General features: G+C 37.4%; 6 protein-coding genes across 8 annotated transcripts; 1 reads left to right on the top strand and 5 right to left on the bottom strand.

Moving 5' to 3' along the window:
* Positions 1–43: 43 nt before the first annotated feature.
* LOC143143887 (uncharacterized) lies at positions 44–2,269 on the bottom strand. The gene is made up of 6 exons (XM_076305739.1): positions 2,203–2,269; positions 1,827–2,133; positions 984–1,493; positions 806–894; positions 477–698; positions 44–396 (listed from the first exon to the last, which is right to left on the bottom strand). The coding sequence occupies exons 2-6, from the start codon at positions 1,947–1,949 to the stop codon at positions 207–209; spliced, it is 1,134 nt and encodes a 377-aa protein (XP_076161854.1). The 5' UTR covers positions 1,950–2,133; positions 2,203–2,269; the 3' UTR covers positions 44–206.
* A 350-nt stretch (positions 2,270–2,619) lies between these two features.
* LOC143155099 (rab-like protein 6) lies at positions 2,620–5,914 on the bottom strand. Its single transcript, XM_076327434.1, has 6 exons — positions 5,791–5,914; positions 5,163–5,364; positions 4,607–5,091; positions 3,743–4,527; positions 3,162–3,663; positions 2,620–3,084 (listed from the first exon to the last, which is right to left on the bottom strand). Exons 2-6 carry the CDS (start codon positions 5,287–5,289, stop codon positions 2,884–2,886), a joined length of 2,100 nt encoding a protein of 699 aa, XP_076183549.1. The 5' UTR covers positions 5,290–5,364; positions 5,791–5,914; the 3' UTR covers positions 2,620–2,883.
* A 171-nt stretch (positions 5,915–6,085) lies between these two features.
* Positions 6,086–8,623, bottom strand: Smyd3 (SET and MYND domain containing, class 3). 2 transcript variants are annotated; one of them, XM_076327436.1, is made up of 7 exons: positions 8,409–8,623; positions 7,559–7,800; positions 7,342–7,473; positions 7,169–7,263; positions 6,788–7,067; positions 6,542–6,704; positions 6,086–6,468 (listed from the first exon to the last, which is right to left on the bottom strand). In XM_076327436.1, exons 1-7 carry the CDS (start codon positions 8,534–8,536, stop codon positions 6,261–6,263), a joined length of 1,248 nt encoding a protein of 415 aa, XP_076183551.1. In that variant the 5' UTR covers positions 8,537–8,623; the 3' UTR covers positions 6,086–6,260. The 2 variants fall into 2 exon arrangements, with proteins under 2 accessions (XP_076183551.1, XP_076183550.1); XM_076327435.1 differs by having other exon boundaries at positions 6,090–6,468; positions 7,169–7,473.
* Positions 8,624–8,773: 150 nt separating this feature from the next.
* Surf4 (Surfeit locus protein 4) lies at positions 8,774–11,112 on the bottom strand. Its single transcript, XM_076327438.1, has 3 exons — positions 10,859–11,112; positions 9,487–10,161; positions 8,774–9,388 (listed from the first exon to the last, which is right to left on the bottom strand). Exons 1-3 carry the CDS (start codon positions 10,907–10,909, stop codon positions 9,302–9,304), a joined length of 813 nt encoding a protein of 270 aa, XP_076183553.1. The 5' UTR covers positions 10,910–11,112; the 3' UTR covers positions 8,774–9,301.
* A 1,079-nt stretch (positions 11,113–12,191) lies between these two features.
* Mkp-4 (dual specificity protein phosphatase MPK-4) lies at positions 12,192–14,265 on the top strand. The gene is made up of 2 exons (XM_076327437.1): positions 12,192–12,332; positions 12,777–14,265. Exon 2 carries the CDS (start codon positions 12,787–12,789, stop codon positions 13,828–13,830), a length of 1,044 nt encoding a protein of 347 aa, XP_076183552.1. The 5' UTR covers positions 12,192–12,332; positions 12,777–12,786; the 3' UTR covers positions 13,831–14,265.
* On the bottom strand, positions 12,618–18,893 carry LOC143155104 (dorsal root ganglia homeobox protein). Of its 2 annotated transcripts, XM_076327440.1 has the most exons (4): positions 18,868–18,893; positions 17,316–18,262; positions 16,009–16,184; positions 12,618–14,910 (listed from the first exon to the last, which is right to left on the bottom strand). In XM_076327440.1, the coding sequence occupies exons 2-4, from the start codon at positions 17,437–17,439 to the stop codon at positions 14,512–14,514; spliced, it is 699 nt and encodes a 232-aa protein (XP_076183555.1). In that variant the 5' UTR covers positions 17,440–18,262; positions 18,868–18,893; the 3' UTR covers positions 12,618–14,511. The 2 variants fall into 2 exon arrangements, with proteins under 2 accessions (XP_076183555.1, XP_076183554.1); XM_076327439.1 differs by lacking the exon at positions 18,868–18,893 and having other exon boundaries at positions 17,316–18,789.
* Positions 18,894–19,925: the final 1,032 nt, after the last annotated feature.

Here is a 19,925-nt window from a genome sequence, read left to right as displayed (position 1 = left end):
TATTATTGTAAACTATATAAAAGATAATTTATAAAACGATTCCTTCAATTAAATATTTATAGTTTATTATAATTATACAAAACATTGATGGCATGTATTTATTTATATGTGCAGTTTTATAGACATATAATGGCAATATGCGGTAACTTCACAGATTTGTTTACAATGGTTTATTTCATTCTATTTAAGTTATATAAAATTATATTTTAGAACAAAGTAAGTTCAATACAACTATAAGAATCCAAATCTAGTAATATTATAAACAAAGCTAATTTTGTTGCAACAGAGGGTTTCACTTTTTCGTATGCATTTTCATCGGGCATCATTTTGTCGACAACATGTTTAAATATTTTACCATCATTATTAACATAAAATGTAGAAAAGCCGTCATACCACCTATTGATAAATTTTTATAATTAATATTACAGAATGTACAAATTGATTTACTAAATAAGATAATAACTAAATGTACTTACGATTGTTGATTAGATAGCTGTTCTTTCACATTCCATACTTTATGTTTCCAAAACTTAAGAAATACATTTGTACCACTAACACCTACTATACGCCAACGAACTTTAATACTACTGTCTTCTGGATGCATCGTTATTTTTAAAATATCTAGTTTAACATAAGCAAATCTCAGGTGACCTACCAATTTTAACAATACTATTTGTTTCTTATAATTATCAAGTCCTCTGTAACACGATTTTAAATATGTCCATTATACATTTTATACAATACATGTTGGTATAACTATAAATACTAATAACCATAAAAATATTTCAAATTATACTACACTTACATAGTTGATGTTCCTCTAATATTGTTTATAAATACCAGATCTTCTTTATATATAGAATAATTCCAACTGTGAAGAAATAACATAGGTAACTGGAAAAAATATATTTTACTAATAAATACATTTATTAAACTTCATATTATTTTAAAGAATTACTAATTTTCAAAATAAAAAGGTATACTTCTTCGCTAAGGTAGTCAAATATATGTTGTAATTGTTCTTCAGATGCTTTACGATTCTCAGAAGGTTGCTTCTTATTTATAGTTTGCAAATCAGGAGAAAGTTCTGCGTAAAGAATCCTTTGTGTTTCAAGATTAGATGAGGTATAGCGTATAGTCTGATCTATTGAGCGCCACATGGAGTAAAATAGAGAAGACTTTTTATTTTTATAAAAGTAATTAAAATTTCTATATAATTCTGACCATTGTGTACTCTTATCTAATATAGAATTATTTGTAACATTAGTATTAGTCATGTTTAATATTCTAGTGTTTGTTTGTCCATGCTCTTGCTGTAACCATTCTGCTTGTTGACGATTCCAATTATCCTTTTTGTTTAATATTTCTAGCTTCTCAGTATAAGTATCAATGTAAGTAGTAAATAAATATTGATTTAACGGATGAATTGTAGACTTCAAAGATTTTTCTATGCAATTTGTTCTTAAACATGCTATTGTTCGTGTACCCAGGAACTGGAAATAAATAAGAAATACCTTTCAATTTTACATATTGAAATTTTAATTGAAAATTCATTAATACGTATTGAAATAGCAAAAAGGAGGAAGACGAAAAGATAGAACAATATCTATATTACTAAAATTCTGATGACTATTATAAATTATTAATATATGCAGGTTAATATATCTATTATATAAGAATTTTAAGGTTAACTTATTTTAGTACATGTATTGGATAATGCAAAGTAGTAATTATTTGTGAGAGAGAAATTTCTGTTACCAATAAGCAAAAATATTGTTAAAATTCTAATAATTAACAATTGTCTTAGAATAATATCACATATATACCTTTTCGAAAAACAGAAACGATTTAACATGCTTTGGTAGGTGACGGTCGATCTTCATTATTTGTTTTCGTGTATTAACAAAAGATATAAACTTGTTTGAAAAAGTGCGTAAACATAAGGACATTTTTCTGAAGTTTCGTTTCACTGTATTACAAACAATATAATATAATGTGCAGCATATACAAACGTCGATAGGAACTTAACATGATACTAGATGTATAGGCAGTGTCCGGCAAATTCACACACGTTTCTAACACGTTTTCCATAGTTTTCGACTGATTTATTTTTTCACTTGTAAGGTGTTTACTCTGAATGGGAAATTAAAAATGTTCACATATGAAAGTATTTAGAAATGTTGGAAAGAAAAGGTAAGTTACCATATACTATGACAATTCCTCGTTTATTTATATACACATATTAACATGAAGCTGCACAGTGAAGTCATAATGATATATGCGACAAAAAACAATAATTATGTAACATTTCTTATTTAATATATTCATTTATTTCAACTTTTCATCTTTTTATTTTAAAAAACATACTCAACAATAAAAATGATCATTACTGAAAACTTACAATCAATATTTTAAAAAATCCTTATATAAAATATTTTAAGAAATACTCCATTAGTGAAAATTTAAAGTATCAAAATAAATATTTTAAATACATATGGTCACAAATGCTTTTGAAAGTGCAATGCTAAAATATTTGAATTTGAATGATATTGTACATATTTTTACATCAGATACAAGTGGTACACTAATTTGACAAATAGGTATATTAATCAACAAGTATTAAAGGTTTAAACTTATAAGTATAATATTACTTTTGGTTTGCTAAAAATTCTTTGTTGTTATAGTTCATAACATTATTTTATCATATACAGAATTTTAACAAAACTTTCACATCGCATATTGTTTGCAGTAAAAGTATATGCAAACATTAATTTGATTTTCGTTTTTGAAAATTCCACGTTAAAGGACATTTTGCGCGTCTTACCAGAAGACAGCATTATTAATTAAAAATACGATTGAATGTAACGGTATTTAAGTAGAATGCTATATCGCTTCATAGGCAACATCAACACCAATTCTAGTTGCAGATCCATTAAGAAATTCTTCGAGTTCGTCGCGTTCTCTGTTTTCATCTCTCGAACGATGTAACGAACGTTTCTTTTTTTTTTCTGCTTTATCTGTTTTATCTTTATCCTTTTCTTTATCCTTAGACTTTTTCTTCTTTTTTTTTTCCTTATCTTCCATCTAAAATAAATTTAATTCAAGGTGATATTATTATGAAATAAAACTGTATCAAAAGACACTTTATAATCAATGCATACCTTCTCTTTGTGCTTTTTCTTTTCTTTTAGTACAGGACTACCGCCATCAGAACTCATATGACGAACGCTAGTATTGTCAAGTAACTCTAGATGAACGTTAGAACTTGTCACGCTGACGTCTAAACTTTTATCGCTCAACTCTAATCTGTCTTTCCTTGTGCTGTTACTACTTACATCTTCACCACCTTCTGGACTTTGTCTCCATTTAGAATCACGTCGAAGCCAACTATCAAACGCATCAGAACTAATCTCTTGCTGTTCGTTCATACCATAATTGTTTGATATTTGTAATTCTTGGTCTATGGACGAAACAGAATCACGCTTAACAGATTGACGTAGTTTTTCTGAATTTATTTCTGCGTTCGATAAAGTTTCACGTTTGTGTTTTTGTTTGGATAAAGGATTCTCAGCCAGTTTCAGTTGAACGGGTGGTGTCGTTTCCTCGGTTGATGATAAATCGTCCTCGTAACCAGCAACCAAAGGATTCGCAGTTTCAGTGTCACTATTAAAAAATATAATAATAATGAAAAGCAAATGAAGTTTTATGTAATTTTTTAAAAATTATGTAGCTTATAGCATACCTTTCAGAATCTAGCTCTTCATGTTGTACTTTCTGTGGTGAAATTTGACTACTATCTTCTAAGAATGATCGATCTAAAAGACCATCATCTGGTACAAAATCTTCAACACTAGTCAATGGTATATTTGTATTCGTGTTATTAATATGTACTACTCTGTCCATTTCATCTTCCTTTTTATTACCAAATATCTTTGACATAAGTGATTGTGGCTTACCAATCGAGTCCTTTCTATCGGAATTATCGTTTAAAAATTCAGCCATCTTAGAATCTGTCTTTGAAATAGTTTGCGTAATAGATAATGCTGATGCAGTCTGTGAGTTGTTAATAGGAACTGCTGGATTCTCTATAGTACTCATAATATTTTCCTTCTTTGGTGGTGATTTCAAATCTATATTTTTTACAGGAATAGGTGTTCCACCACCTATGGGACCAGGCATTGAAACTGATCTTTTAACTTCAGGATTTAAATTTGTATTACCATTAGAAGATGATATTTGATGATTACTTAGAGAAGATGTAACATTAGGGACTAGAATAGTGGCAGAGACAGAGTCAGCAATTGCTCTTCTTCTGTTAACAAGATTATCCAAAAATTTGTTGTAATCAGCATCATCACTGTCTTGAAAGAGGTCAAGTTCTTGTATTGTCAAACGGGTTTCCTCTTCATTTGTTTCAAGTTGTTTTAATAGTGTTTCTCGTTGTAGCTGAAGGAATGGAAGATTGAAAAATTTGTGCAAAAGTTTTAATCCAAAACCATTTCTCATAGATGACTCTGCATATCTTACCTGTAAAAAATAAGAGAGTACAGAATGTTACGAACATGCTTTTCCAAATAATTATAATTAATAATAGCAGCAAATTTACTTGCGCTGATCTTTCGTGAAATGAATCAATAAAATATGTCACATGATCTGCTGTGACTATTCTATGATGTGCCATGTCACAATGATTTCCTAAAACAATGACAGGAATATGGCTAGGTATTTTTGGAAGTTCTCTTTGTACGTAATCAAATGTCCAAGATTTTGTAATGTCCATTATAATGATAACACCATTGGTCCCTTTATATACATCAAGAAATTCTGCATCCAATGCAGGTTCTTCAATAATATTTTCAGATGGTGAATTGTCCATTTTTAGACCATCCAATTTTTTTCTACGTCGACCTTTATCTACAACATCCCAAACTTCAACTTTAACAATATCATCAGTAGCCTTGTAATTCCATTGAATACTGGTCACTTGTATTTCTTCTGTTGGTATATATTCTTCTATAAATTTTTGGCCCTGAAGTCTATGAAATAAACATGTCTTTCCCACATTTCTATCACCCTTTATAATAATTTTCACTAGAAACAAAATTTCCTTTATTTTAAGTATTTTACATTTTTATTAAAGATTAAAGATGAAATATACTCACTGTTATACTGTACACCTTTGGCAAATTTTCTCTGTAATGTTGTTGGCATCGATTGATGAGCTGGTCTAGGAGATACATTACCACCTCCATCAGATTTTCCAGCTAATCTTTTAAATGCAGATAACATTGTTTGCGTATTTTCAACTCAGTTAATAATAATTTAGGAAAGGACTTGTTTCCTTAATAATATTAAAACAAATATCTAAATAGAAAGAATTTGCAGAAATTAAATTCCATTGCTTCGATTGAATGAAATATAATGGAAGTGTATAATATCATAAAGTAATTTCATGTAGTAAACAATTGTTGCAGAATTAAAAATGTTAAATAAACACTCATTCATTTTTTTTAAGTAATAACACAAATGTAACAAATAATAAAACTATAAGTCATGCAAGTTTTTTAATTTGATCGTATTTAGAAAATGATAGAATTAAAAATATTATTCGATCAATTTAATCGTCTAACGTAATAAATGAAATAAGAGAAACCGTTTCTTTAGTAACTAATGCTGGTTATGATCATATTGCAAGGTACACTTAAAAATTGTTATGCAGAAATGAACATACTGCACTGATCACTTTCGTAATAAATTGTAAAGAGAATAGAAGATAATAAGAGTGCTTACCACATGTTATTTTAAATTTTCTATGGAAAATAAAAATTTATTCGAAACAGATAACCGATCTAACAAAACTTAACCAGCTGTCACTTAGCAGCTGTACTTATTTTTTCCTTATAATGTTGGTACCTAACCATTTGTTGTGATATAGTGTGCACAAGACTATTAGATTTTACGAAATGCTCTACCATTTATCAAATGTTAGAATGAATATTTAAAAATCTTTGATAATAGTTATTTTCTTTAATACGTTATGTGAACTTTTTACTAAAATTGTAAAGTTGGTAGTAACGAAGCGGTACTTTTCAAGATCCTTTCATGTTCTCTAAAAACGAATTGTATAAGTTAACAAGTATAGACTTTTTGAAACAAAAATTAGAAATTACTTCTATCTGTTTAATATCAGTTTAAATACTGAGATGTTTTATTATTACAATTAGAAACTGTCGATACATGTTAATAAATAATACGATTTATTAAAGTCCTTCCATAGTGGCTTGATGAAGAAGCGGTTTCAAATTTTCTCGTATTAAAGTATGTTTGTCTCCATGTGTTACTGTTAGCACTAAACTTGCTTTTTTTAATGATTCAAGGGCCTGTTTTGGTTTTTCTAGATATAATTGAATTTTTCCTATCATAAGGTATAATATTCCAGTCAGTGGATGAATCTCTCCGTAATATACTCTGAAACATAGAAATTGGATATTATCTTTAATTTATTAAGAAATAAAATAATATATTAAAAAAGTCTTCTTACAAATAGCCATTAATAAGTCTTCTCGCATAGGATTCTGCTTCTTCCCAATGTTGTAAACTTACAGCTGAGTCAAAAGCACTTTGTAAAGTTTGTACATGTAATACATTAAGAGGATGTAAAGTACCCTCTTGTTTTTTTAGGCACATCTTGCTTACATCTAGATCTAAGTTTTCTAATAAGGAAATTACGCCTATATTGTGTGTAATTCCTAATTCAATTATCCAATGTTATTATTAAAAAGGATACAAGCCATATTCTTCATATTTTGTAAATGATGTGCAGTAAAATCAGATACTTCATCAAAGGTTTCTTTGAATTTTTCAGAGAACTGTGTGTGACATTTTTGACATATGCTTGTATCAGAAGAACAAGGATATGTACAAGATTTATTTGGACATTTTACAGCTTCTGCCATTATGTCTGGTTGTTCACATCTTTTGCACGTACACCAAAAATAATACGAACTTTGTAATTCTGCACGCCGATCCTTTGTTGTTTTAAGGATGTCAATATACGATATTCTTATCTACATGTGCATAGTTACAATTATAATATTGCACTTTTTACAGCTTCTTTTTAACAAAATTTTGTCATTATTACTCAGCATAAAAACATAAAAAAACTTGCCTGGGACCAATCTAGACAAGGAAGATCTTCTATTGTTCTGATAATTATAGTAATACCTTCAAAAGTAGCTACAGCATTTGGCGCACAACTATGATCTATAATAGAAGGTCCCAAGTAGATGCCAACACCGATACTATTCATATCCAAATCAAATATATTAAAAGAGTTAATACATATTCTGCCATAAATGCCCATTAATTCAGCAGAATTTGGCATAGGTATATCTCCAAGGAATCCAAATAAAACACTACACAGGCACATAAAATGTTCCATTTTCTTCTCATCCTTTTTTATATCGGAATAATCTAATGGAGTAATAAATTAAAGACCATATATTAAACAGTGTAAAAGAGATATTTGTTACCTTTTCAACTGTTACAGAACACTTACGAGACATCAAATCTTTAAACTTTCTGTAATTTGTGTCACTGTAATATCCTATTTCTTCACCTCCACCTTGATTCAGTTTTATAATTATACGAGCCATAAGTCGTGCAACATCTGGAACAACTTTTGGCGAAACCCTTTTCAAATTTGCACATTCTGTATTGTGTATAGACCAGGCACCTTGCTGACAAGATCGATTACAATAATAAACACACTGACAGGCGGAGCATTTTAAAAGTTTCCCACTAAAATAAATAAAGCCCAAACTATATGTCCTTTTGAGATATGTAGTTCATATCAGTATTATAACCTTATTAAATAGTAAAATAGATTTAAGTAAATGACGAAAATGTATAAAAATGCATCCAAGATCTGATGATTTTCTAATTTTTTGTGAATTATCAAATTATACCTCTTTAAACAATAATCGCACAGATCAGTTCTGTATTTTGAGTTAAGAATATAAGCGAATGGTTTAGCAGTAAATATAGTAATTCCTTTTTTTATAGGATTTCCACTTATACTCATCTTTAACGAAAGTTTTATTTATTAAAAAAGTTTAATTTCGATATGAGCAAGTAATTACAAGTTACAAACAGTAATAGAAATGAGAGTATAGGAAATGATCGGTTTAAGAAGATAACCTAAATTGATGCTGATTAAATATTTTCGTACTAATATTTCGTTTTTGTTTAATTAATTAAAAAACGAAAAACCGTATTGATAATAGATATTAAAAAGCTTAAAAATTTATTTAATAAATAAAAATTAGCAGAAATAGCAGACGAAGCAAAGGGGAATAATATAAAGCGTACACTTATAAATAAACGAAGTTTGTTTAATTGCAATTTACCTTTGCAAACAATGGTCACATCTTTCATTGCGATATACAGATCGTAAAACGTAAGCAAAAGGTTTCGCAGTTAAAATAGTAGTCCCTGTAGCGACGGGCAGTCGTTTATATCCATTTTGTATTCTCATGTTTATTGAAAATGATTTGTTTAGAATCAATTTTTAATATTTTAAGACGATAGCGAATGGCAGAATGTAATAATAAGTAGCTCTAGCTAGCCATTTACCGTTTTGATCAAGTAAGTTCATCCACAGGCTATTTTGAGATCAGTTTATTTTAGCAAAACTTATTGGAAGAATCTAATTTTGGTAATTATCAATAATTATTTAGACGAATAATGATTGTAGAAATAATTATGAATGAAAAAATCTGAAATGGAATATTTATTTACAATAATTTAATAGCATAAAAATCTTGAAAACTTGATATTTTCATTGTTCTATCTTCTATAAATTTAATAAGTACTGTAACTGTAGTTCTATGGAAGAACACGTTGACATATTAAAAACACACAGAAAAAATATATTTTGTTTCCCTTGATAAACGCAGTGTCATATGTACAATGCTGTTATTCATAATATAAATTAGTCTTGGTGTTGTCTTCTTTTTGTTTACATCTTAATATTACTATCCTGAAGTTGCTTGTATTTTTCTCTATAATTCCATGTATTTTAATTTATGACATCTTAAAGTACACATTTTAAACAATACTTCAATAATGCCTGTACCCACATCGATCAATTCAAAATTAGTGCATGCTACAGCTTTTCATTCAACATATTGTAAACATATTGTAAACTCGATTGAGCATAGAAAGGAACAGGAATGGGAGACTGTTTTTACTTAGTGATCATGAAAATGTAATGATGTGTATTCAGGTGACACCATGACGTCTACCACTCTTTCTTATGTTCATCCATTGATACACCTCCAGGGCCTAAAGAAACTATCATTAAAAGCCCACCAATGACCGACAGTGTCTGCAAATAAATGTATTTGTGTAATAAAGTCTTTTTTCTTAGAAGAAAATAAAATAAATATCAAGTAACTAAAATGATAATATTAAATAAATTATTACCTGAAAGAAGTCATATTTAAGGAAGTCCCTAAGCGTTTTATACTCTGGAATGGCCCACCATGCATTATGGTAAAAATTGAGCGCAGTTAATATTAAGACAAGCAACAAGGCACTAAGTTTAGTCTTGTATCCAATAGTCACTAAGACCATCAAAGTGCTTCCAAGAATGTCTTGCATAATTTGAAGTAACGATATTTCAAAGCGAATTAATGTGGTAAACATAAATGCCAACAAAATTCTGCCAGCTAATTGTAGCAGATTTTTAGGTTTATTATCTCCAAGACTCGGTACTCCGGCAAATAATGTTTTTCCTTCTACTCTGGATTCAGCCAGAACAAGAAGAAGCGCACCTATTAGCGCTAAATTTCTGAACAAGAACGTTATGTTCCACAAAATGTTGTAAGCTAATGTCTGCAGGACTACTATAAAGAACAACATTCCACAAGCAATGCCGACTTTCCATCTTCCAATAACCATGACACAACCTCCGAGCTGCCCAATTAAATTGACAGAGACAAAAGCTGTAGCTAAGAAGGTACCACAGTTCCATGTACTGTCCATAAATTCTTTCTGTTCTGTCCATTGAAACCACATTCTCAACCCATCTTCTAAAAATGTGGCTATGAGGCAAAGTCTTGCAAGAGTTGGCAATACGTATTTTCCATTGCGGATTATCTATCGTTGCAAGAAAACATAACAGCTATAATAATGTTGACAGATTTAAAACATAACAATATATTAGAACCTTAAAATCATTAACATTTCTGATACAATCGCTGAACATTCTTTAGTATCGCAACGTAGAATCGAAGTAAGTTTGTAAAATTTGGCGATAAATGCACGTCATGGACAATATTGACAGTGAAAGCAGCATTATATAAGAAGAGAAATTGAATAACAATAGAAATTAACATTGTTCGCTTATTTAAAAAAAATTCAGATTAATTCAATTTATTTAAATTAGATCGCAAGAACAGGTTTTATTGGTAAATAAAAAATGTATTGTATGGATAACACAAAGGATTTCGAGTCATCATTTTGAAATTAATGAGAACCGGGTTGGGCAGTAACATTTGTATCATATATTTCTTCGGAAATGTATAACCTTCCGAGGTATGCGAGCACTAATATAGGGCACTTTGCAACATTTGTTAACGTAAAACGCTTTTTACAGAAACGCATAATCGACGAAATGAGAGATTCGAATTAAAATATGCGAGTATATATAGGCAACCGTACCACGATGACGTTGACAGGAGTACACCTGTGTTCCTACAGGATTTCTGCTGGCCTGCTATCGCGAATATTTTTACAAACACGAAACTACGTACGTAAAAGAAAATAAATCGAGCACAATGACTCGTAAATTCACCTGATCAGCGATTTCCTCCGCTTTAGAGATCACCTCCTGCGAGATCAGCATCTTGTTTTATTCAAAAATCAAAAAAATAACCCATACACTCACGTATACACACGTGCGCGCACGCAAGTGGTACCGCAGAAAAGAGAACAACAGAGACAGGTGAAAGGAGCGGGAGAGAGGGAGAAAATCGGAGAAACACGGAACAGGCAGGCACAGTAGCTTGGCACGACTGTGCGAGCGATATTCTAGCGACTCTTCGGAGTGATGTGGAGATCGAGGTCGCGTCACTTCCGGCGTACGTGGTCGAACAACTAATTCCGCTATGTTTTCGAAAGTATAAAGATGGGTTCATCGTTTGAATTACTTTACTTCCTTAATTGTTGCGAAATTTATCTCCCTCGAATTATTCTTCGTTTCAATTTTTCTTTGTTCCTTTTATCAACACGGTTTAGCTTTCAGTAATATAATTTACCATAGAAATGTCCTCAGTTTTATCATTATCGCTAAAGATAATCTTTAATAAATAGTTCAAATCAATGAAATCGTATAACAAAATTTGTCCAAGTGCTTTTCTTCGATGAACGGCACGGCTAGTCAATAAATACTGTAGTACGTTGAGACAAGTACTTTGTCTTATGAAATACAATTTTTCCGAGTGCAACGCGTATTTTGAAGTAAAATGTAATCGGTGACACGAATTAGTGTCGCGCGAAGAGAATGTCACCAAGTCTCGCTTCTCCTTCGTGTTCGCGGTACGCTTCTAGTGTTGCACGGATAAAACGCTAGATGGTGTTATATAAACTTTGTAATTGATTTCAATCCGATGAACAGCTTATTATTTATTGAACACGTATTATTGCATTTTAATACATTTGTGTATATGTTGTTCAAACAGAATATGCAAAGTGTTGTTTACATGTATCGTAATTTATTTTTAAAATGCTGTATGCAGTTCATAATAATTTGTTCATTGAATCGATAACCTATTATAAAGTTAAAATATCGTTGGAGCTGTTCAGAGTTTTTATTTTGTAGCGATTACCATGCCGGGATTACACGTAACGAAATTTATTCTCGAAGCACAATGAAATATGTATATTTGAGAAATAATAGTTCAATCTTTGGGTTGATAATCTATTTAGAAGGAAAATGGACAACAATTGAAAGATAGTACAGCCATCTAATGGCGAGTATAGCGAACTACTCTCGAAGATAATTTTGTAGTACAGGTAGTGCCCTCGGTGGCTCAATGTCCAAGTTTGTAAAGGAATAGTTTTTTTTCATCACTGTTAGATGGCACCAACGGATAACAATTAAAAGTTTACTCTCGAGTCCTCTTTCATGAACATAAAATTTTGTCTTTTTCGTTGTTTTGTGTTTTCTAAGAATAAAAAATAGATGTTCACGTTGAGGATGTAACAAAGCGCGTGTAAGATGCGTGAAACGGTGAAAGTTTGAAACCCGTTGATTGTTCGTTCTTCAAGTAAATAGCGTTTATCGCAACAAAAACTTTTCGTATTGTAAGAAAGGAAAAGTAAATTTTGTACGAAAAACATTATTGTTTAGGTTCTTTTATTAAACAAAATTCATAGCATAATTAGTTTCATGATTCGACATACTTTAATTATTCGCTATACGCTTAAGCCAGGTAATAAACAATTTAATTTGCACTTAAAGCATGACATGTAAATAGACTGGCAAATTTTGGATGTCCAACGTTCTATCGTGCAAGGAGCAATCTTTTTATTTGGCAAGTTTATGTTTTATGTTTTATTTAATATTTATTAGGTCGTATAAGAAATTTTGTTCTTTTAGTAAAATTACATAGAAATTTAATTCAATACTTGCGCGTATTTTGTATCCTAATAAAGGAAACAAAACGAATTACAACGAAGAACGCGTGCCGTAGCTTAATTTTTTATTTCAGAATAATCGACATGGCGCAAGATGCTGCGAACAAATTATTCAGAGAAGATTTCGACGCCGGCCCTTCTAGTTACGACGAAATTATTCCTGGTTTATTTCTTGGAAATCTCACAGCCGCTACGGATATCGAGTGGTTGAAAGAAGCGAAAATAAACTATATACTTACGGTGGATTCTTGTCCGTTACCCCGGAAGATCCAAGAGCTTTTACCAAATTTGACTATAAAATACATACAAGTTACCGACATGCCGCGCGAGGATCTTTTAACTCACTTTGGAGACTCGTACGAGTTCATAGATCATGCTCTAGAGTCGAACGACAGAATATTGGTGCATTGTTATTTCGGTGTTTCGAGATCGGTCACATTGGTAATCGCATATTTGATGAAAAAATATGGGAAAAGATTCTCCGACACGTTTCAGATTGTGAAAGAGAAGAGACGGTTCGTCGGGCCCAATGCCGGATTTATAGCTCAGTTGAAACTTTACGAGGAAATGAGTTTCGGAATAGACAATACTAGCGTTCAATTTAAGATGTACAAGTTGCAAATTGCTGCGGACAAAGTTCGAAAAGCGAAAATTTTACCGCAAAACTGTACGGGACTGATAAAACCGGATCCGGCTCTTACCACGGTACGTCCAGAGCCAACGGTCTACCGCTGTAAAAAATGTCGGAGAATCGTGGCTAGTGCTAGTAACATTTTACCGCATATGCCGAAGGAAAAACAAATTTGGAGGCATATAAGTACAAAACGAACGTCTAAGCAATCGAAACCTGCGAACGAGCCAGTGGAACCGCAGAAGAAAGAAGAGCCACAACCCATAGAATTTTGTACCAAAATATTATTCGTGGAGCCATTGGCTTGGATGCCCGATATAACGCATAACGTCGAGGGAAAGTTGAATTGTCCGAAATGCAGTACCAAACTGGGTTCTTTTAGTTGGATAGCAGGCAGTCAGTGTCCGTGTGGCAGCAAAATAGCGCCTGCATTTTATTTAGTTCCTTCCAAAGTGGACTGGAGCAACGCCGTACAAAATGTACAAGTAACTGTATAGTACTAAGGACGTATTTGTATATTTGAGAATTTTTGGACGAACGAATAACGTACAAAAGAACAGATTTTTGGAAACTTTTTACGTGGTTGTAGTTCGTCTAGTACTATAACGGACACGGATGCGACCAATATGTCTAGAAAATTCGTATTCTAATTTTGTGCCAATGTTCGCCGCCAATGTACTATACGTGTACAAGTAATCACCTGTTTTACGACTGTAATTTTAGATGTTACTTGCCGCAACAAGTAAACGTCCCGTTCTTCCGTAATTCAATGTTTGTATTTATATACATCTTCCTTTTTTTTACTATTAATCTACACGCATATAATGTCGTAGCTTTGTAGACTAGAATATCGATTACTGTATATATCTCGTGTATCGATAACATAATATATTTACCATTTTTATCATTTATTAAGCTACATCGATTCTACAAAATAACATTACGCGTTACTTTCTTTACCCTGTATTTGTGCTTAAACGCTAAGTATCTTCTAACCGCGTGCGACCACGTTTCGTTACTTTTCGCTTCGTCGTTTAAAGGGGATTCTCGAATTATCTTACGTGATAGAATAAAAGCTTTGGTATTCGACGAACGGTTGTCGGTGGAGACGAACTGCCCATAGGATTACCGATAAGCATAAAAGTGTATCGCGTTTCTTCCTTTTCTCAGAGACGATGTTACATGCTCGCGTGCATAGCGGAATAGGCGGTTCCGTACGGATGGGTTCTGAACCTGAGCGCGTTCAGACTGTTCATCGTGGATCCCTCGAGGCCCCCGTGAATCTCCGTTTGATGGTAAGAGGGCAGATTCACGTTACCGAGGTTACCGTTGATGAACCCGTGGCAGGTTGTCGTCGCTTGCATCGAGGCGTAGTGTTGCGAGGACCTCCAATACTCGGTGTACGGATACGGAGTCGCTTGTGACGGCTGCAACGCTTCCGCGTTGTTCTCCTGGGTGTGGGTCACTCTGATGGGTCGCAAAGGTAATTCCATTTCCCTACTCGCGGAGACGCCCCGGTTAATAGCGGAACTTCTTTCGTTCCGACGAAATTTCGCGCGTCTGTTCTGAAACCATACCTGTGGGCGGGGAGGGGGGTGGGTGAGTGTAGGGTGGGGTAAGAGACTCGGCGTTAGAACGTTTTATCGAAGACACGGTCGACCGTTGGTAGGAAGAGACGACGGAACGAAGAGACGAGTGGCGGGAAGGGATGCGCCGAGCAAAGACGGGAGGACAGCGTGACGGCTCCTGGCAGGCGTGCAGCCCGCAGACAGACGGATAGACAGACATTCGCGGGAGACGCGGGAGACGCGTGAGCACCACCAGCACTAGCAGCGGTTGCGGATGCCTCGACACGAGCAACGAAAACTGTACAGAGAAGAGCCGAGAGAGACCGCACCACACACGTGCTGGACACCGCCGCGCATCGTACCATACCCTGTCCCGTATGCCGTATGCCAAAGCACAGATGCTGCCGCCGCCGCCACCGCCACCGCCGCCGCCGCCGCCGCCGCCGCCGCCGCCGCTACTGCTGCTGCTGGAACGAGGCAGCTATCCCGGCAAGCTAATCATAGCTCCTTGCCCTGACAACCTGTCTCCTCCGATTTTCTGCCTAGCTATCCGCGACCTCCACCCTCCTTCTCGGTTTCTCCCTTTTTTTTTCCTTTTTTTTTTTTTTCTTCTTCTCTCCGTCGTTCCTCTCCTCCCGCCGTCTTCGTCTGTCTTTCCGCCGCTATCCACCATAATCTCGAGGAACACATGTGTGGACCTGGGCCCACCAGCGGCACCGATACTTTTTCTGACGGACATTCCTCCCCTTTTGCAAAGTGGAAGTCGTCTTCAAAAGACACTACCGCGTCAAAGCCTCGAGGCTTCTTTCGTCGCGTCAATTGTCATCCGAGAACTGCCCGAATTGAATTTTTCCGTCGCAACGTTCGCGTCGTCTCTTCGCTCGTTTCGCGCACCCGGTCTTTTACGAAAAACTCTCGTTCAACTTCGGCCGCGTATCGCAGGTACGCGTAACAACGAACAAACGGCCGCGACGAGTCACGTTCGTGTTATCGCGTTCAATGAGAAACTTTCGCGAGACGAGATACGCGTACAAAGTCGAACGAGACTTCTCGGAAAGGATCGTGCACGTTTCGCGGCTGATATCCACGAAACTGTTTCGGATTTACCTGAACCCTGGCTTCCGACAGGGACACTCGGGTCGCCAGTTCCTCGCGGACGAAAGCGTCGGGATAGTGGGTCCTTTCGAAGACCCTCTCCAAAGCGGCTAACTGTTGCGCCGAAAAAGTCGTTCTGCTTCTTCTAGGTCTCCTGCTCGCCGCTGGCGAGGAACTCTCGTTGCATTCTGCAAAGATCGTATTATTCGGTGAGGATCGCGACGGTCGACGAGTCATCGATCTAGTTGCAAACGACACGCCCATCTATTTAAATATTCAGGGCGGCGAGATTTGCAAATTTTCACTTTCGTTACGATTTAGTTCGACGACGGCCACGTTGCTCGGCTTAAGATCGATCGCGTCTGAGAAATTCCTCGGGTTCGTCGAAGCACGGGTAAATTTACGAGTAAACGTTTCGATCGAGCTCGAGCTCGTCTCGCTCCGCTTACGGTAGGGCAAAGGTAACTGCTTTCTCGAAATCATTGTTCGCGCGAAAGAAACCGAATATCCGACTCGGGATGGCCCCGAGATGCCGCTCGCGATACGCGATAAAGAAGCAACGCGTTGAAAAAAGCAAAGGAGAATGAGGAGCGCGGCGGCACAGGCGCGGCTATTCTTGAATGACTCCACTGTGCTTGGGCATTCATCAAAGCGGTATAACGCGAACAGCATGACTGGAAATGCGCGATTTCGATGGAATCAAACGCATCGTGGACCATGGATTGAACGTGGAAACACGTCAAGGGTATACATATATTCCGGTTGTCTGCCTCTCTGCGAAACGCGCGATCTCTAAACCGCGGTTAGCAATTCCTGTCGCGTTACGTAAGCGGTTTGCGCGAATTATATCGAACACGCTACGGAAAATTACGTAAACCACCGTGCGACGCGAAAGTCTCGGCTGTTCCTTCCTTTTTTCGAATTACGAAACGCGCGTACAATTCAACCGAACGGAAATTTCAAAACGAAGGCGTTCGTCGAACGGGTTGTACGTAACCTCCTCCTTCGGGGATACCGGCGCATCACGTGCGCGCGTTTAGTTATCCTAATTAAATTTCTCGATGATATAACCAAGACGACGTCGCGTCGTTGCAAGGTTTTTCCTATCGCGGATCGATATCGGTCAGAATTTCGTATCGTTTCGAGTATTCCGAACTATCGAGATTTCGATCACTCGTAGGTGCAAGTTGTCGCGCGAACCGCGGTCTATTTTTCTCAATTTTCTCCACCGATCCGTTTCGCTCGCAATCGAATCGTTCCAAGACGGAGCAAATAATCGTCGAAGAAGGGAAAGATATCGTTGATTCGAGGATTCTTACCCAACGAGTGAGTCGGTGTCGATAAAAGGCGCGAGACCGTGAAGTCTTGCGGCGCGTGAGGATTCGCGGGCTGCGAAACTATCGCGCCGTTGTTTCCCTCTTGTTCCGTATTCGCGCACAACATTTTCCACAGAAGTCGTCGATCAACGTCCCTTTCGTTCTTTTCGTAGTACGCCGCGATCCTCGCGGATGCCTCGTGATCGATTATATCGTGTCGCGGGGACGAACGTTGTCGCACGACGATCTCGTCGAGGCGTTGTCGAACGAATCGCGGAACGACATTTCCCGCGTTGTCGGGGCTCCGGAAACGAGCTGTCTACGGTTTCGCCGAAACCGCGGTGTCGTTCACCTAGACGCGACAATTATTTACGGAGGAACGAAGATATACGAGGTGGACCTTTCGCGCGTAATTTGCATCCGAATATGTTAATCGAAGCATCGCCGAGGTGAAGCGTGACGGAGCAATTAAGGTCTCGTGGGCCACGTGCCGGTGGAGCACGGCTCAATGTGTTTACGAGCTTCGGGAAAAAGAGTTTTATCGGTCTTCCAAAAATATTAGCCGCCTCGCTATTTGTCCTCGTTGCTTCGCGTTCTCGTTTCGTATTCGAACGATCACCGAACGGTTTACCGATAATAATTATCGTCGAAACGTTTCCACGTTGAATTACGGTCGTCGATCGTGGCGCATCGATTCGAATTCGTGTTCGTCGATGGATGCAATCTTTGCGCAATCACCCTGGATCCGCGTTTGAATCGTTTCGTCTCTCGTGACGGGGTTTCGGCCCCGCGATTCTCAGCTCGGCGTTTCGCCGTTGAACGCGTTACCGACGGTTACGATCGAGATTTCGCCCATCGTTGCGATCGATTACGATAACACGTTTTCCTGGGGCCCTCGTCGCAAAGGGGCGTCTCGAGTCAACGAGCGTCTCTGCCCTTCGCTCTTCGCGCTGCAACCGCGAGGATGGATTATTAGACGGGACAGAGAGAACCACGGAGGTTCGATTATCGTATCGCACGAATATCGATTGTCCGTGGACGGAGTCGGTGCGAGCTGGGTTAAAATCGATCGTGAAAAATTGAACGTTTCTCGAGTCGGTTAGCGTTCAAGAGCGTCGCTCTGTACGATGTTCTCTGTTCTCCGCGGTTGGATCAGAGACGTTGGAGAATATCCGTCATAGTTTCTCCTGGAAGCGTTGCAAAAGTTTCTCGTTCGCGCGAGATCCTCGGTACCCGACGCGTTACCAGGTTGGAAAAGTTCGTTTCGAAGAGGACGCGAAATTTGTTTACGAGTCTCCCGAGGGATCGGTGCGCCACGTTCCCGGACGAAAGTTCTCGCGACGATCACCCACTGCGTAAAAATTTGTCCATCGTCGTTCGATCGCGATTAAGGTGTTAGGTACCGTTCACCCGGTCGGCGGTAGCGTCCGCGTAAATCACGACTGACCGACGATCGATTCTGCCGAAAGATCACCGCGGAAACTGTGTTCGAACGAAGCCATCGTATTAGTCGGTGCGGCGGGATGCCAACTGACTTGGCCGAGTTAAAACGTACTTGAAGATCTCCTCCTCGGCCTCTTCATTTGTTTCTCCTCTTCGTTCCTCCCTCCTCCTCCTCCTCCTCCTCCTCCACCCCTCTCTTTCCTCGCATCCCCCTCTGTTCCCCGACGCGTTCTGCCTTCCACGCGGAGAGACACGCACGCAAGAGAGGAGAGAAATAGCTCATTTTAAGAGTAGGTGGAGATTTCCTCGTCAAGCTCCACCTTCATTAGAAGCTGATTGGTTTCTAAACGATACCAGTCGGGCCTTTGGCGTTTTCTCGACGGAAACTCTTCGGGGTTAAAAAGACTCTTTCGCGGCCGGTTCTCCAGAAATTTGAACGTCGGTAGAATCGGAAAGGAGAAACGGGGGAGGGAGGCAGGGAGGCAGGGAACGTCTTTTGTTCCCTCTGCGCGCGCGATATTTTCAAAGACGATGGATACAAAGGGGGCTGCGGTTTTCCGAATTCGGGTGCTGCATTCGCGCGTTGCGGCGCGCGTTTTCGATTCGGAGGGAAAGTGGTGGAATTCCGTAGTTCTCGTAAAGTCGAAGTGTACGCGGTTCGCGTGGAAACCGGGACGACGACAGGCGCCGGCGTCACGGTGGTGTCGATTTTCAGGGACTCGACGAACCACGATTCTTTATGTCCCGGAACATTGGTCTTCTTCATGGCCGCGGCTTGGCTCCCGTTACACAAGGGTGTCGAGTAACGATTTCGCCTTAACGCGAGAACCCCGATCCTTTCCCTTGCTCACCGAGCCTCCCTCGCTTTTTCTTCGGTTCCTGCTTCTGATTCGAATTAACGAAAACGCCTATTCTCAGTTTCTTCGATACCTTCCCGTTACGATCGACTTTTACACGAAAGGACCACCACCGAACGTTTCGCGAATAGGTGCGCCGTACGAACGACGCGCCCTCCACGGAAAAGGATACCCGATTTCTCGATAAACAAACACGCTCTAGATTTACGACGATACCTACGAGTCGAAGTTCGACTCCCGTGGCGATTAATCTCGGACAAAAATACCAGAGCTCGCTGTCAAAACGCGGCCCCTGTGTAAACACGAATCGAAG

Source organism: Ptiloglossa arizonensis, chromosome 2, assembly GCF_051014685.1.
Source record: "Ptiloglossa arizonensis isolate GNS036 chromosome 2, iyPtiAriz1_principal, whole genome shotgun sequence".
Lineage (NCBI taxonomy): Eukaryota > Metazoa > Arthropoda > Insecta > Hymenoptera > Colletidae > Ptiloglossa > Ptiloglossa arizonensis.
This window is presented reverse-complemented; position numbering and strand designations above follow the sequence as displayed.